Source organism: Tursiops truncatus, chromosome 10 (genome assembly GCF_011762595.2).
Source record: "Tursiops truncatus isolate mTurTru1 chromosome 10, mTurTru1.mat.Y, whole genome shotgun sequence".
NCBI lineage: Eukaryota > Metazoa > Chordata > Mammalia > Artiodactyla > Delphinidae > Tursiops > Tursiops truncatus.
In genome coordinates, this window is record NC_047043.1 from 24,127,972 (window position 1) to 24,144,896 (window position 16,925).

The 16,925-nt window shown below is 40.6% G+C and overlaps 1 protein-coding gene across 1 annotated transcript; it reads left to right on the plus strand.

The window, feature by feature from the left end:
* The first annotated feature begins 5,171 nt into the window (after positions 1 to 5,171).
* On the plus strand, positions 5,172 to 5,709 carry LOC101329731 (oocyte-expressed protein homolog). Its single transcript, XM_019949646.2, has one exon. The coding sequence runs from the start codon at positions 5,187 to 5,189 to the stop codon at positions 5,676 to 5,678; it is 492 nt and encodes a 163-aa protein (XP_019805205.1). The 5' UTR covers positions 5,172 to 5,186; the 3' UTR covers positions 5,679 to 5,709.
* The last annotated feature ends 11,216 nt before the right edge of the window (positions 5,710 to 16,925 follow it).

The window sequence follows — 16,925 nt, forward strand, 5'->3', positions numbered from 1 at the left end:
GCAAGTGGAGAAGAGGCAGTAGGTGACACAGATGGAAAGTTCAGTAAGGCTTTGTAAGGCAGGGTAAGGACTCGGGATTTCACCACAATACAATGATGGGAAACCACTGGAGGTTTTTAAGCAGGAGAGTAACGTCTGATTTAAGTTGTAAAAGCATTGTTCAGGATGGGTAGACAGTGGCCACTAGCTTGGAGGCAGGAAGAAAATTAGGATGCCTTACTCTTACCCACTCAAATGTCTCCACTCTACTCCCAACTAGTCTTCTTCTACTTACGCAGATTCTCTGCCCTATATACTCTTCATTTTCCCCAGATGCAAGCTCTCCCATGAATGAACGATTGAATGAATGAACGAGTTTGCATCTTAACATTAATACACCAAAGGAGCTTATTCACGTTCAAGAAGCACTTAGTGAGCATTCAAAAATTTTTGAAAGGCACAATACTCTGCTGTGGTTAGTTATACACGTGACCAAGACACTCTCCTTGCCTTTAAGAAGCTTTTCTAGTTCACTGAGGAAGACACTACACCTGTATCTAAAATACCAGCAAGAAGGGTTACAAAAGAGTTACAGGTAAAGTTCTATAGAGAGTTCAAAGAATTGGATGATCACTTCAGGTAGAAAAATCACAGAAAATGTCCTATTTGAATAGAGTAAGACTTGAATAGGTGAAAATGGTTAGAAAGTGCATTTTAGGTCGATGAAAAGAAACTGATGTAGAATCTGGGAGCAGAATAAGATATTAAAGATCATTTAGTCCAAAACTGATTTTCCACGAGTGTAGCAAATTATTTTATGGTCAATCACAAATATAGAGAACAGACTTGGTTGTCGGGGAGAAGGGAGTGGGGGAGGGAAGGATTGGGGGTTTGGGATCAGCAGCTGCAAACTATTATATATAGGATGGCTAAACAAGGTCCCACTGTATAGCACAGGGAACTGTACTCAATATCCTGTGATAAACCATAATGGAAACGAATAAGAAAAAGTATATGTATAACTGAATCACTTTGCTGTACAGCAGAAATTAACACAACATTGTAAATCAACTATACTTCAATAAATTTTCTTTAATGATTTTACGGCCAAACAAGTACTCTTTCAACTTCATGCTTTCCCGTAAAACCGTATATGCAGTTTGGTAATGAGACTGCTACATTGAAGAGCCACAAAATTGTGGTGTAAACCTCCAGGCTATGGCTGGACCAGTGATAAAAATACATGTAACAGTCAGGCGTGGAAGAGAAAACGTCCGGACTATTTGTGAAAGTCTGCTCCATCTACCCCATAATGTTTCTGGTGCTATTCTATCTGTTCTCTCTACAGAATCTACTTTCATGCTTGTATAAAGACAGCTGATGAAATTTAACTTCTGCTTGTCTTGGAAGCTGAGCTAAGTCAATAATAAACATGTACTTTGGAATTTTGTCTATTTGAACATTCACAACCTGCTGCTAGACTTTTAAAAAATCTCAGAAGTTTTAGGCTAGTATAAAGGAAAATCATTATGATATTCACCAGAGAGAAAAAAAATCATTGATTTTTAAACTTTGAGTTGACAAAGTCAATAGAGTATGTTCAAAGAAAAACCAGTGAGTTGCTACAGTCGTGGCTCAGCAACACTGGACTTGAACATGGACTTATAATGAGTATTTATCTTTAACATTCACATGAAGATCGTGTCTGCAAACCTCAGCAGTTTCAGGATACTGCCAGATAAAGATGTTTTCATTTACGTTTCAATTTTTACTGCTTAATCGCATCCCTTACGGATCAAGGATGCATACAGTTTCAGGGCTAGAAGATTAGGCAGAAAAGTCTTTACAATTCTTTCTGTGTCCAGTCTGGGTTGACAAGAAGTCCTCGGCGTTTTTTTCTGACAGTGTTGCTTTGGAGACAACAAAGAGTTAAATCAGAGATATGGGGATATATATTTATGTATAGCTGATTCACTTTGTTATACAGCAGAAACTAACACACCATTGTAAAGCAATTATACTCCAATAAAGGTGTTAAAAAAGAAAGTTAAATCATAAGTATTCCAAAGACAATCCTTTATACCTAGCATATCAGTAAGTATGGGTATTAGGGAAAAAGTAAGAGGTAGTTTCTGCCTTCAGGAAATGTACACAATTGTTGGAAAGTTTATGTGTGTATCTATATACTATGAGAAAGAGCCAGAATGAGAGAAAGAGAGACATGGAAGCAAAATATAGACAAATATTTAACAAAATATAGCATTTGTACAACAGACATTAGGAAGGGAGAAGAAACTGTGAGCAGGAGTTAATCAGAGAAGGCTTCATAGAGGAGAGGGTAGGATTCAAGTAGTTACAGTAGAGAAGAGAAAGTATTCCACATAAAGAGAATGGCACAAGCAAAGACACTAAGATATTCCCTCCTTTTTTATTAATCCACTCAACATTTATCAAGCACTTCGCACCAGGATTGCTAACCAGTAGTTTCAAAGATGAGCTGAAAGATGGAAACCATGCTCTCGCCCTTCACGGGAGTGGCTTAGGAGCCATTCAATCTTCTAACCCAGTATCTACTCTGCAATCAGATTTTTTGAACGTTTATCAAAAAGTTGAAGCTTCTGCTACTTTCTCAATGCATCTTCTTTTTTTAAAACCCTCTATCCAGTTCACCTGTATTCTCATATCTTTCATGAGATTATTTTCCACCTGCTGCTCTCACAGTCCACAGCATTAGCAGTTCTGGGAGCAAACACTAGAAACCCAGCCGAGATGTGTGGGTTGATGAAGCTCAGCAATGAAATGACCCATAACCAGAGCCACCCAAGTTCAGTTAAAGGATGATTGTGATTTGGAGCAGCCAAGGACCACTGCCATCTGACAGTGGGGAAACTGACTCCTTGGAGAAAATCAGGATAATGACCTGCCAGCCCCTGCCAACTGGAACTAAGCATGGGCAGATAGAATCAGACTCCTCTCCCTGCCCTGAACCCTGAACAGTTAGGGTCACATCCATTCCAAGAGCAAGGGCAGCTCCAGAGAACACTGTGAAATGGGTCTTTGGTCATCAGTGCCCTATTACTCTCTTATTTGATTCTCCTTTAGAGGCTCCTTCTCTGTCCAATTCTCTGTTTCTTCAGGCCAGCCACAGGCTTCCCAGAGCCTCCTCCCCAAAGTGGGTGGACTTTTCCTTTGCCCACATGGAGGCATGTGAGCATGGCTGGAGATAATCAAGCAATTGGACAGGTCAGTTTCTGTATATTCATCATAACCTTCTACTTCAATAGGAAAATAGAAGTCATCTCCCCTTCCCACCATGAAATTCCCCACCCACCTGCATATACATGTTCATCATCTCCTCTCCTACCATTTCAACAGAGTTGTTAAGAGCATGGAGTTAGACTACAAAGGTTCAAGGCCTGGCTCTACCACTTAGCAATGTGATCTTGGATAAATTGTTTAGCCTCTCTGAGCCTCAGATTCCTTGAGAGTAAAATAGGGGGAATTTTAGAACCACCTCATCAGGTTGTTGTGAACTTATAAGGGAAAGCCAATGACCATTACAGTGATCCATAAAGCAAACCCTAAGTTTATTTATTTGCCAGGCAAGGGAACATGTACCAGTGAAGAAGTTCACTGAGGTGGGGAGAGAGGTGTATATATAAATAAATAAATGGGCAGGTGGGGCTCACAGTGGTTATACTAATTAAGAATAATAAGTAGGAATGTACTCTTATTCAGAGGATTCAATTGTTTAATCCATGGTAAAGCATTTGAAACATTGCCTGGCATATAAGAAACCCTCAAAAATGCCACCCTTCATTATTTATTACTAACCTGTTCCGAATCTTGTTCTCTCACTATCTCAGGGATTTTACTCTTGAATTTTCAGTTCTCTCCGTCTCTACTGGATCATTCCCGTTAGCATTCAAATATATTCTACAACCTCCATACATAAGCCTTCTCTCTCCCTTAGTAAAGATGAAGATGGAACCTTAAATTCAATAGTGAAAAGACAGATTTATATTATAAATGATTTGGAGAAAACAGGGAGCCATCTAAAAATAAAACCAAAGTTGTATCAGTACTTCCCACTTTACACCAGGAAAATCTCCTATTGGATCAAAGATCTCAGTTTAAATAATGAAACTATAAATATACTGTAAGAAATCATGAGAGAACTCTAATAAACTCAGAGTGGGAAAAGCCTTCTTAACTATGACACAAAACTCAAGGGCCATAAACAAAAAGATTTATAATTTTTTCTTTTTTTTTTTGGCCGCACCGCATGGCATGTGGGATCTTAGTTCCCTGACCAGGAATCAAACCTGCACCCCCTGCAGTGGAAGCGCGGAGTCAACCACTGGACCGCCAGGGAAGTCCCAAGATTTATAAATTTGACAATATAAAAATCAAACATTTCTGCAAGGCAAAAGCCACCATAGGGCTTCCCTGGTGGCGCAGTGGTTGAGAGTCCGCCTGCCAATGCAGGGAACACGGGTTCGGGCCCCGGTCCGGGAGGATCCCACACGCCGCGGAGCAGCTGAGCCCGTGAGCCATGGCCACTGAGCCTGCGCGTCCGGAGCCTGTGCTCCGCAATGGGAGAGGCCGCAAGAGTGAGAGGCCTGCGTACCGCAAAAAAAAAAAAAAAAAAAAAAACCACCATAAACAAATTCAAAAGACAAACAACAAACTGGGAAAATAAATTCCAAAGATAAATAACAAACTGGGAAAACACATTTACATCGTTATATTGCAAACAAAGGGCTACTTTTCCTATAGCATGTATAAAGTGCTAAGAAAAAAAACCCATAACCTGGGGCTTCCCTGGTGTCGCAGTGGTTGAGAGTCCGCCTGCCGATGCAGGGAACACGGGTTCGTACCCCGGTCCGGGAAGTTCCCACATGCCGCGGAGCGGCTGGGCCTGTGAGCCATGGCCGCTGGGCCTGCGCGTCCGGAGCCTGTGCTCCGCAACGGGAGAGGCCACAACAGTGACAGGCCCGTGTACCGCAAAAAAAACCCCAAAAACCAGTAACTCCCTTTTTTGAATGGACAACAATCCCCAAAAAAGGAAATACAAATACCTTTTAAACATAAAAAGATGTTCAATCTCACTCATAATGAAAGAATACAAATTATAATTATCCAGAGCTACCATTTTTCACTTACCAGATTAGCAAAGGTCAAAAGCCAGATAATACTCTGTGTTAATGACGTTATGGGGAAAGAAAATCCCGCGAGAGCTGCTCGCCCCTGACCCGCGGGCTGCCGGTTCCAGCACAGCCGACTACGCGGGCGCTGCCGAGGCTCTGGGGGACGGGCTGCTGGGGTTTCCACTTCCGCCGCCACGGATTCGCTCCCGGCCGTGGTGGTTTCCTGTGCAGAACCTGAGGAACCTGCTGGTGTTTTATTTGGAGGCGTGGCTGGCCGACTCGATCTTCGGCCCAGGCCGAGCCGTGGTTCCGGAAATGGAGTGGATGAGCCAGGCCCTGCTGACGGTGGACGCAGTTCACGCCGGGAAGTTGGTGGAAATCACCGTCTTCGGGCGGCCAGCTGTCCAGTGCCGGGTGAAGAGCGTGCTCCTGAGCCTGGCGCCGAGTCACCGGGAGCAGCGCGCCCGAGCTGAGAAGATGGAACAACTCGAGGAGTTCTTGAAGGCCCAGGCACCAGGCCCCCAGGTCCCCCAGCGTCCTGTTGCGTAAGTGTTGTCAGGAGCATGAGAACAGTTCTTCTGCTACTAAAGTTCAAGAGAAGCAAATATTCTTAAATCTATGCATTTATTTTTTTCCTGTATCTTGATGGATAGTGGTTTGATTATTTTGATGCTGATTATTATTTTGCTGATTAATTTACATTCCTATGAGCAATGGTTATTGCTCATAGGAATATAAATTCGTGCAACTATGAAGGAGAGTTTAGCATTATCATTCAAAATTATAACTTCATTCCTTTGATCCAGCAAATTCTTTCATTTATTTATTTGAATTTTATTTTTTTATACAGCAGGTTCTTATTAGTTATCTATTTTAAACATATTAGTGTATATACGTCAGCAAATTCTACTTAGAGAAATTTATCCTGCAAATTACACATACACACACACACACACACACACTTCCAAAACAACACATATATAAGGTTATTCATTGCAACATTGTTTGTAAGTTAAATGCATTAGAAATAAGTGTGTCCTCCATCAAAAAGAGTTAAATAAACTTTGGTGCATTTGCACAAAGAAATAAGATACCAGCTTCTCCTCTGCCCAGCCTGTGAATGTCAGCTTTCCTCTACACTCAGTCCCAGGTCTTCATTCTCACTCTCAGTAGTGTCTCCCATGCCATGGCTTTAAATGTCTTCATAGAAAATAGCTCATTTCAGAAACCTAATCGTCATCTTTGTTGTTTCACTCTCCCACATTCCCTTCACCAAATACCACTAATGCAGCTCAAAAATATTTTGAGTTTTTTAAACAGCTTTATTGATGTGTAACTGACATGAAATAAACTGCCCATAATTAAGATAAAATAGGTGTATTATTTAATTAGTTTTGACACAGGTACACTCCCAAAACTATCACCACAATCAAGATAATAAACAAATCCATTACCCCCAAAAGTTTCCTAATGCCCCCTTGGAATCCTGCCAGCCCACCCCCCATCACCCCACACCCCCATCCCCAAGCAGTAACTGATATGCTTGCTGTCACTATAGCTCATTTTGCACTTTCTTGAACTTTAAATAAATAGAATCATACAGTATAAACTCTTTGTCAGACTTCTTTCATGCATCATAATTATTTTACAATTCATCTACATTGTTGTATGCATTAATAGCTCATTCCTTTTTTTGCTGAGTAGTGTTCCACTGTATGGAAATATCACAATTGTTTAAACTCACCTATTGATGAACATTTTTGATCCTTTCCACATTTAGCTATTACATATCAAGTTGTTATGGATACAAAAATATATTTAATCCATCCAGTTCCCTTCATTTAAAAAAAAAGTAATATGTTTCTTCTTTCTATTTTTTAAAAAATATTTATTTATTTATCTGGTTGTGCTGGGTCTTAGTTGCAGCGTGTGGGATCTTTAGTTGTGGCATGTGAACTCTTAGTTGCAGCATATGGGATCTAGTTCCCTGACCAGGGGTTAAACCCGGGCCCCCTGCACTGGGAGTCTTATCCACTGGACTGCCAGGGAAGTCCCTCTTCTTTCTATTTTTGATGCCTCACTTAGTCTGCAATTATCTCTAATGAGTAGATGTAAGGTTCCGTAACTGATCTTTTATCTTCTACTCTTCATCCTACCCAATTTCATTCTCCATCCTACAACTACAGTTAACTTCAAAACATATGAGTGCACAGTCCTTTCTTATTTAAAGTTCTTCAATGACCACCACTCTCCACTCTCCTCCCACCCACCCAGTGTACTAAGAATAAAACCCAAACTCCATAGCCTAAAGATTATCCATCCTGCCTTACCCAACCTATCCTCTTTAACTTCATATAGTACCACCATCTCTCATGGTTATGCTTCTTGACCTACATGATCTTTCTCTCATTTCCTCAGAATAAAATTAAGGGTTATAAAACAACTACCTAAATTTCCTGCTGCTCTTGAAGAGGTTACAGTGAGATGGATTGACCCATTTAAGAAGTGAAGCAAGGAGTCTTTGATCTAAGGAAGAAGGAAAATGAACAAGGCCAAAAACTATGTAGGTCCTTGATGCTGATGGTCAAGGTGCTAAAAGGCAAGTCCAGGTGGGTCACCAAGTCTTTTCATAGATAAAGGCCACAGAAAAGCAACCCAAAATAAAATATGTACAGCTGAAAACAACGGTATGAAACTTAAAAAGATGAAAATTATTAGTGATGATTACTGATATGGAATACAGACAAGGGAAATCTAATATAAAAATAATTGATATTCCTAAAGAAAAGAAGCAAATGGTAAAACAAAAAGTTCTGAAAGATTTAATGACAAAAAGAGAAGACTTAATCCACCAGAAAATTTTTCCCAGGAAAATCAAAGTGTAATTTTGTGTCCAATCAATTGTACATGAAACATAAAGGTAAGAAACAGACTTTCTCAAATAAGCAACAGTTCATGAAATTTAGTGCTCACAAGCTCTTTGAGAGTCATCCAACATCAAAATACAGCAAGCCAAAAGAAACTAGAAATGGAGGTTCCATGACCAATGAATGGTGGGTCATTAAACTCATTCAATGGTTTAAAGAAAAAGCAGTGCTGTGAGAATTATGTTTACCAGAGAGAGCAAATTTATTAATCTTGATAAGGTAAAAGTAAAAATAGGCTTACCAGAAATGTGGTCTTGAAGGGATGAGGTAAGGATAGTGTCAAGTTTCTCATCTTCAGAGCAGGAAGTCCATAGATACTGTTCAAGTGGAAGTCTTTTGGTATTTGGGGGTTTTTTTTGTTTGTTTCATATATTTATTTTATTATTTATTTATTTATTTTGGGCTGTGTTGGGTCTTTGTTGCTGTGTGCAGGCTTTTTCTAGTTGCAGTGAGCGGGGGCTACTCTTCGTTGTGGTACACGGGCTTCTCGTTGCAGTGGTTTCATTTGTTGCAGAGCACAGGCTCTAGGCGCATGGGCTTCAGTAGTTGTGGCATGTGGGCTCATTAGTTGTGGCTCACGGGCTCTGGAGCACAGTAGTTGTGGTGCACGGGCTTAGTTGCTCCGCCGCCTGTGGGATCTTCCTGGACCAGGGCTCGAACCCATGTCCCCTGCATTGGCAGGTGGATTCTTAACCACTGTGCCACCAGGGAAGTCCCTTGTTTTTTTTTTTAAGTGAAAGAATCTTCTGAAATTTTAGACTTATCTTTTAGGAAATAAAATTGCTTGATATGAAGAAATTCTTATTAATCTGAGGTTGAGCAATTCTGTCAATTTCATTTGTTTTTCTCCTGTTAAGTAAAGAAAAATTGAATGCTTTTTATTTTTGAAAAGCATTTATGATGAGATCCTATTTTTTTTAAATAATTTTATTTTTGGCTGCATTGGGTCTTTGTTGCTGCGCACGGGCTTCCTCTAGTTGCGGTGAGCAGGGGCTGCCCTTCATGGCAGTGTGCGGGCTTCTCATTACGGTGGCTTCTCTCGTTGTGGAGCACAGGCTCTAGGCACACAGGCTTCATTAGCTGTGGCACACAGGCTCTAGAGCACAGGCTCAGTAGTTGTGGCGCACGGGCTTAGTTGTTCCGTGGCGTGTGGGATCTTCCTGGACCAGGGCTCGAACCTGTGTCCCCTGCATTGGCAGGTGGATTCTTAACCACTGCGCCACCAGGGAAGCCCTCTGAGATCCTATTTTTATAGAATTATATCTATACACGCATAAGGATACATATAAAGAGAGATGATGACAAAGATCTTGTCTGCCAAAAGTTAATGATGATTATTTCTGGGTAGTTGATAGTGGGTTTTGTTTTGCTTGGTTTTTTGTTTTTTACTTTCTTCTTTAACTTTTCTGTAGTACTTAATTTTTGGTGGTAAGCATGAATCAGTTTACAAAACCCATACGTTTTAATAGGGTGTCTGCCTTCTGAGCTATCACAGGGTATGGCTGGGAAGAGGGAAGTTGACCAGAAGGCCCACTGATCATGGGTCTCACACTTTACAAAGACAAGAAACTCAGATTTTTCAATGTTCTCTCCAAAATGAAGATGCACATATTGTAACTGAGATATGTTTAAAACATAGCACATTTTCTTCTTTTTAAAATTATACCTGGAGCTTCAAGATATCCATGCCTCTTTCACACCCTGAGAAGCCCTGCATACATTATTCAAAGTTAAGAAATGCCAGTTTAACACAATGGGAAGGATAGGACCCAGAGGAGGAATCCTGGTTCTCCCTTCCACGTCCTAGATTATGCCCAGTTTTGAGCTTTCTACCAGGCGAATACTATGCAATCCTGATACTGTCATCTACAGAGCTGCAAGCATTGAACAAAACTAGTCCTGGTTAGGTAATGCACAGATTTTGTGTTATGATGGTCATAGCTGATTAATTGCTTAGATTTGGCTTGACTTTGGTCTGCCTTTGATCTGATCACTCGATTTCTAATTTTACTACTTGACTTCAGCACAAACTCACTGCTTTTCTTACTAGATCTATGATTAAATTATCCGCATTTTTTTAAACTTACATCACATCTATGGGTATCAGTTCCTACTTATTCCTTGGCTCACTGTTTCTTGACCCCTGGCTGGCTGTAGTAGTGTGATATCGGACAAAATGGACCAAGAAAGCAGTGCAACTCACTTGCTTATTAAAGTTTCTATAGCAGTGAAAAGTGAAAAGGATTCATGAGAGTGTTGAGAAATTCTGGCCAGATCAACATCCAGGTTGATGAAACTGAGTACCTCGTGGGAAGCTGGTCCTGGGACTCATGGGTTCTCGCTGCCCGTAAGGTGTGATAGAAATAGTTTTAGAAATAGAAATAGAATCAAGTGATCAGATCAAAGGCAGACTTACCCTACAAGGAATCCTAAAGAGACTCCTTCAAATGAGGTAAAAAGACCTTAGACAGTAACTCTAATTCTCACAAAGAAACAAAGAGCACCAGTAAAGGTAGCTACATAGGTAAATATATATAAAAGACAGCATAAGTTTATCCTTGTTAGTAACTTTTTCCTTCTATATGATTTAAAAGACAGATGCAAAAAGCAATAATTATAAAACTGTTGATGGGCTTATAATTCATAAAGATGTATAGTTGTAGGACAATAGTAACATAAAGAAAAGAAGAGCAAAGGAGTGATACTGAAGTAGAAAAAAAATTGGAGAAAATAAATAAAATACAATAAATCCTAGCTCTGCTAGTTGTATAACCTTGAGCAATTTTTTTACCCCATCCTGAGTCTCAGTATTCTCCATACAGAGTGTAATATTTACCTTATCCTTAAGTAAAATAATACTTATTTTACAAGCTTGTTGAATGGATTAGTGAAAACAATTTTCTGGAAACATTTTGCACAATGATTTGCACAGGTGCTCAATAAATGCTAGAACTGCTTCTTCTGAGTAATGGGTACTTGGCAGTTTATTATACTACTTTCTCGACTTTTCTGTATCTTGAAAATTTTTTACAGTAAGAAAAAAATTTTAGTGCCAGCTTCATTCCTTTTATGGTCTTTTCTTTGCTTCTTTCCGATTTAACCTATAATTTGATGAATGAGCCTAGAGAAAGAGGAGGTTAACTCTAAATGACTAACTAAGTTATCTCCACAAGGATTTTCTTAGGGGATGCAAGCAGATGAAACATGAATTAGGAAGTTCTCAACTCCACTTTGCACAGAGGTATGTCACATAAATTTAAAATGCAAAAATCCAGATTAACGAAGACAATTGTTTGTCTTTCTCCCCTGTCCTCTGGGACAGCCACCAATGATACACACTTCGTGGTCTCCATGTCTTTGTATAATCCCCAACCTGGAAGTGTGGGCTGGATCTAACAAGTCACGTCTGATAAATAGAATGCAATAAAGGTGATGGGGTGTCACTTCTGAGATTTAGTTATAAACAACTGTGACTCTGTCTTGATGGTTTTCTTTCTCTCTCTGGCTCTGCTCACTTGCTTGCTCTGGTGAAGCAAATGTACATATTGTGAGCTGCCCTATGGAGTGACCCACAAGTAAGGAACTGTAGGAAGCCTCTGGCCAAAATCCACGTGTGTGAACTTGGAAATGAATCCATTTCCAGTTGACCTGGAGATGACTAGCTCTGCTGACACCTTGATAGTAGAAAGCCTAAACCACAGGACCCAGATAAGCAGCACCAGATGCCTGACCCAGAGACTGAGAGATAATAAATGTTGTTGCTTTAAGCTGCTAAATGTTGGGGTAATTTTTTATACAACAACACACAACTAAGACACCTATTTCTTGACAAAAGGAATCAGTGTAGAATGTCTATAAAGATCTTCTATGGATTCAAAATATGATAAGGCTTTCCAGAAAGCAACTTACACAAATTTTTTTGGAACACTTCTTTTGCAGAAAGCATATTTATATATGCTTTATAGGAGTTATATAAGAGTAAATAGGAGTCACACTGACCACCCAGAACATTCTTATAAAAATTTAAAGTTAAAATTTAAGGTTACCTTAAGATTCTCCTTTTCTATTTGTTTTTCCCAATCACTCTTATTGTCCCAGTTCCTCTACACAAAATTAATTTGTTAAAAAGAAGGAGGAGCAAGAACAGGAGGAGGAGGAAGAGGAAGAGGAGAAAAAAAAGAAGAAACAGCCAGAGAGGTCATCAAGTTTTCATTGGCCAGATGAGATTTACAAACCAGACTTTTAAAAATACTTTGCATGCCAAGAAGATTCACTGAGAAAAGTAATTTCCTACACTGATGGCTATTCTCTACCTGAATCATGAAGACACCTCCTGAATTTTCTGGAACAGTCCCAATTTCAAATCTTCTGCTCCACTTTCCCCTAAGTCAACTTGTACTTGACAAAATCACATGTGCTGATTTGGGTTTGGAAATAATGGGTCCCTAAAATCCTGAATTGCTCTTGAACTAGGCTTGTGTCATTGGTGGGCACAGTATATCAACTCACCTACTAATTATTCACTGAGATCCTTTGATAGCTTCAGTGCTCTGCTATGACAGTCAAAAGAAGGAGCGGAAAGCTTCCCTGGTGGCGCAGTGGTTGAGAGTCCGCCTGCCGATGCAGGGGACACGGGTTCATGCGCCGGTCCAGGAAGATCCCACATGCCGCGGAGCAGCTGGGCCCGTGAACCGTGGCCTCTGAGCCTGCGCGTCCGGAGCCTGTGCTCCGCAACGGGAGAGGCCATGACAGTGAGAGGCCCGCGTACCGCAAAAAAAAAAAAAGGAGCGGAATCGTACAGAAGCAATCAATTAACTGGCTTCTGGATGTAAGAGGTAACTCAGTCGTTCAGAAAAGGAAGGGATCCTTGAGAACTAAAGAAATCTTAGGAGTCGTCATGGAGGAGGAGGAGGACTTGAGATGGAACAAAGGAAGAGTTGACTTCATTTTTGCTGTTCAGAAGTACAAGGTGGGACACAATGAAATCACAGAACAATTAAGAAAAGAGAACACGTGTGGAGGCATACCTCAAAGGTAGGTTGAATATGAAGAATGTTCCTAGTCCAGTGCTATGTATCTGATCATTGTAATAATGTTAATCACTCCTTTAACGCCTATTACTTGCCAAGCACTATGTTAAACACTACACGCTTACTATCTCATTTATTCTTTTCTTTTTTTTTAGTTTTTATTGGAGTATAGTTGCTTTACAATATTGTGTCAGTTTCTACTGTACAGCAAAGTGAATCATCATTTACTCTTTATAAATAAGACTTACTATTCTTTACAGACAAGAACACTGAGGGGCCCAGAGAAGTTAAATAACTCACCTGAGGTCACAAGCTAATATGTGGCAGAGCCAAGATTTGTAATAGGGAAGAACAAATCTCACTCCATATTGGATCTGTTTCTTTTACTTTAACCTTTGTTTTCTATTGCTTTTGCTACAAATTAAGAATGTTGCTTGTAGCCTGAAATATACAGGACAGCCCATTCTCAAAGCTCTGACCTTTAAAAGTGTAACACTTTTCCATTGATATAGAGATTAAAAAGTTGCACAACAGCACATTTGTCTTATTGGAGGTTTACAGGAACATCATGACCTGACCTACATGGACAGCTGCTAGAACAAAGGATTCTGACACCAAGAAGTTTGCAACCACTAACCATGCCCCTCCTGTTTAGTATAAAAGAAGCCTGAGGGCTTGCCTGGTGGCCCAGTGGTTGAGAGTCTGCCTGCTGATGCAGGGGACACGGGTTCCAGCCCTGGTCTAGGAGGATCCCACATGCCACGGAGCAACTGGGCCCATGAGCCACAACTACTGAGCCTGCGCGTCTGGAGCCATGCTCCGCAACGAGAGGCCACAACAGTGAGAGGCCCACGCACTGCAATGAAGAGTGGCCCCCGCTCGCTGCAACTGGAGAAAGCCCTCGCACAGAAACGAAGACCCAACACAGCCAAAAATAAATAAATTTATAAAAAATAAATAAAATTTAAAAATAAATAAGCCTGAATTCTAACTTGGGTAAGATAGTTCTTTAGGACACTAGTTCATCATCTTCTCTGACGCCTGGCTTTCCAGATAAAGTCACTATTCCTTGCCCCAACAACTTGTCTCTCAACTTATTGGCCTGTTATGTGGTGAGCAGTACAAGCTTGGACTCAGCAACTGATTCAAGTCCAGGTATGACTGACACCAAAGCTCAAGCTCCTAGCCATGATGCTATCCTAAAATCGAGTATAGAAAACTGCCCAAGAAACATTAGTGCTGAAACTCTTCTGCAAACTCTTCATAGGTAAGTGTCCCACCTGGCCAACCTGAGAGTTCCATCTAATGGGTAGTGAGGACAGACCAAGTGCAGGGGTACTGCACAGCGTAGGAAGCACATACCCTTCCAGTCTTGGCCATACTACTCTCCAGCTGTGGAACTCCTGCAAAGCCACTGACTCTTATTTTCCCTGTGTGGTCTTTAAGGTCACGGTCACCTCTAAACTCTATGTGCAGTATTTGTTTTGCATGCAGAAGGCTTACTTCTCATGACTACACCAAAAATATCCTAACACAATGGTGGGATGTATTGATTTCAAACATCCTTTTTTTGTAGCTCTGAGCTACTAACCTACCACCTAATAAACATGTCTTTGTTCTCCTTGGATGTAACAACAAATGCACATAAGTAATTGCATTAAAACTTATGTGTCATCAATTATTACTACTCACTTTGGGCTCAAGAAGTGCAAAGCCTCAAGGCAAAATGGAAGCTCTAACTTATTTTGCAAAGAAGGTAAAAGACAAAAGACATGTGAATTCTTAAGAAGCTAGAAGGAGGCCTGTTTCTGTCACTCCTAATTCAACTCTCAAACCTAACCTGGTGGTGTTCAAAACATTTCTATGAAGGGAAAATATCTCACCATCTACAGAGACTTCATTATTCTTTTATCCCAAGGAAACTAAAATATTTCCTATTTTTGTTAATTGGACATATCTTCACATTAGGTTATTGCTTTTTTCTGTTTTGCTTTGTGTTTCCCTGATTGGCTTATTGAACTCAGTTTCACATAATCCTTTGAGCAATATCCCCAAAACGGCAGTGTTGTGTTTAACCTAGTTCTATGACAAAGTAAACTGCTTTCCTTCATACTTTAAATGGAAATGTTTTCTTATTGTTCTAATCCCCCATATTCATTTCTGGGATGTTATTCCTCATAAAAGCTCTTTCTCATTATAGAAAATGAGAAGCATAAACAGCGTGGACCTCCTAATGTAGAGTGATGAGACTGTTCTAGAGTAAATGTGGCTAGATCGCAGCTGGTTCTTCTACGTGTCAACATGCATATTAGGAGAAACTGGAATGGGGCTTGAATTTTATTCTCTTCCAGAATTTGGGATCTCATTCACTGCATTCTTCTGTTTCAGAATTTGGAATACTGAAGGATACTATTAAGTCAGAAACTGAAGGGTTAGAGATTTTCCCCTACTTGCAAGCTAACAAGTAAGGCTGCTATATACAGTTGTATATACATGACAGTGACTGAAGAATACACACCGTTTGGACATAGACAAAACTGTTTATTAATCACAACAAAATCAGCACCCAAAGCAATATCTTGCATCAGTTCCCAAAACCCCCATCCCCACAGAGTGACACAGTGGGGACCAGATGTCACCTAGGCAGTCATTGGGGTGCATCGCAAGAGAGAAATCCCCAAATTAGGAAAAACTGATTTATATAGGGCTATTGCTGGCTTGCCCATTCTCCCCTCCAGAGAAATAAAGAGGTTTTATTTTTCCTCTGGAGTGTAAGCAAAGCTCTTCAGGGAGAGGAAGAAGATTTTTACTAACCTGGAATGTGTCTAGGGAGGGAGACATTTACGAGCTCTATTATGTCTAGCTTCCAAGGTCATTTACTCTGCAAACATCCTTGAACCAATGGTCCAAAAAGTATAGGAAATGCCATGAAGAACTGCCTTCCAAAGCAGATAGGACTGGGGACGGAAAGTGAGTGCTGTCTCCAGAAAGCAATTTACCCCAGCAAAGCCCACGAGTCTTGGGCCTCCCTCCCAGACCAGCCCCGACCTGCGTGCTCTGGACTCCAGGCTGCCGGTTCACATCCCAACCCTAAATCAGGGAGAAGCTGAATCCCAAAACCTAGTGAACTCTCAGCTGAAAACCAGAAAAGACCTGGCAGAGAGGGGGGAAAAAATCCGTTAGACAGAAATCAGAATAATCAAATAATAGGTGGTACTTGGGAGAGAATGGTTTTTAGAGAATTTTCTAAGCTGATCTGAATGCCTCATTGCTTTCTTATATGACATGCATAGGCTTGGACAAGGCAGGGAAGAAACAGATTAAAGTGCCTGTCAGTTTAGACAATATCCCTGGAGTATAGGGATTGCTCAGAGAGCCCTCAGGAGAGCCCAGAGGAGAAATGATATTACCCAAGATGGGTTCAGGGTGGAAGAGAATTTATCCTGTAATGTCCATGTCCACAGTCCATGCAGTCTGACTCTTTATTATGTAGACAGACCTGCCAGGAGGAGCTCGCATCAGCAGCCCCCATGATTATAACCAATTAAGACGCTTCATTAGTATATTTCCATTTCTCAGAGTGAAAAACTGGTCTGAAATGGGACAAGCTATCGTTGACAACCCAAGGTACCAATGAGTGTACTGCTTGGAAATATCGTAGTGGTTCTTTGGCGAGAATAGCTTTGAAACTGGGTTATGCTCTCAGCAACAAATCACCGAGTGTTCCTGAAAAATTGAAAGCATCTTGTCTGGGGAAGAGGCATTACTTCTATTTTCTAGCTAAGGTATTTTCTGGCGTTCTGGGGAGGCAAACAGCCAAGATACAGTCTCTTCAGGCT

What these genes read in the sequence shown, in the direction of transcription:
- LOC101329731 (XM_019949646.2), top strand. Translation starts at nt 5,187, where the DNA reads ATGACGTTATGGGGAAAGAAAATCCCGCGAGAGCTGCTCGCCCCTGAC.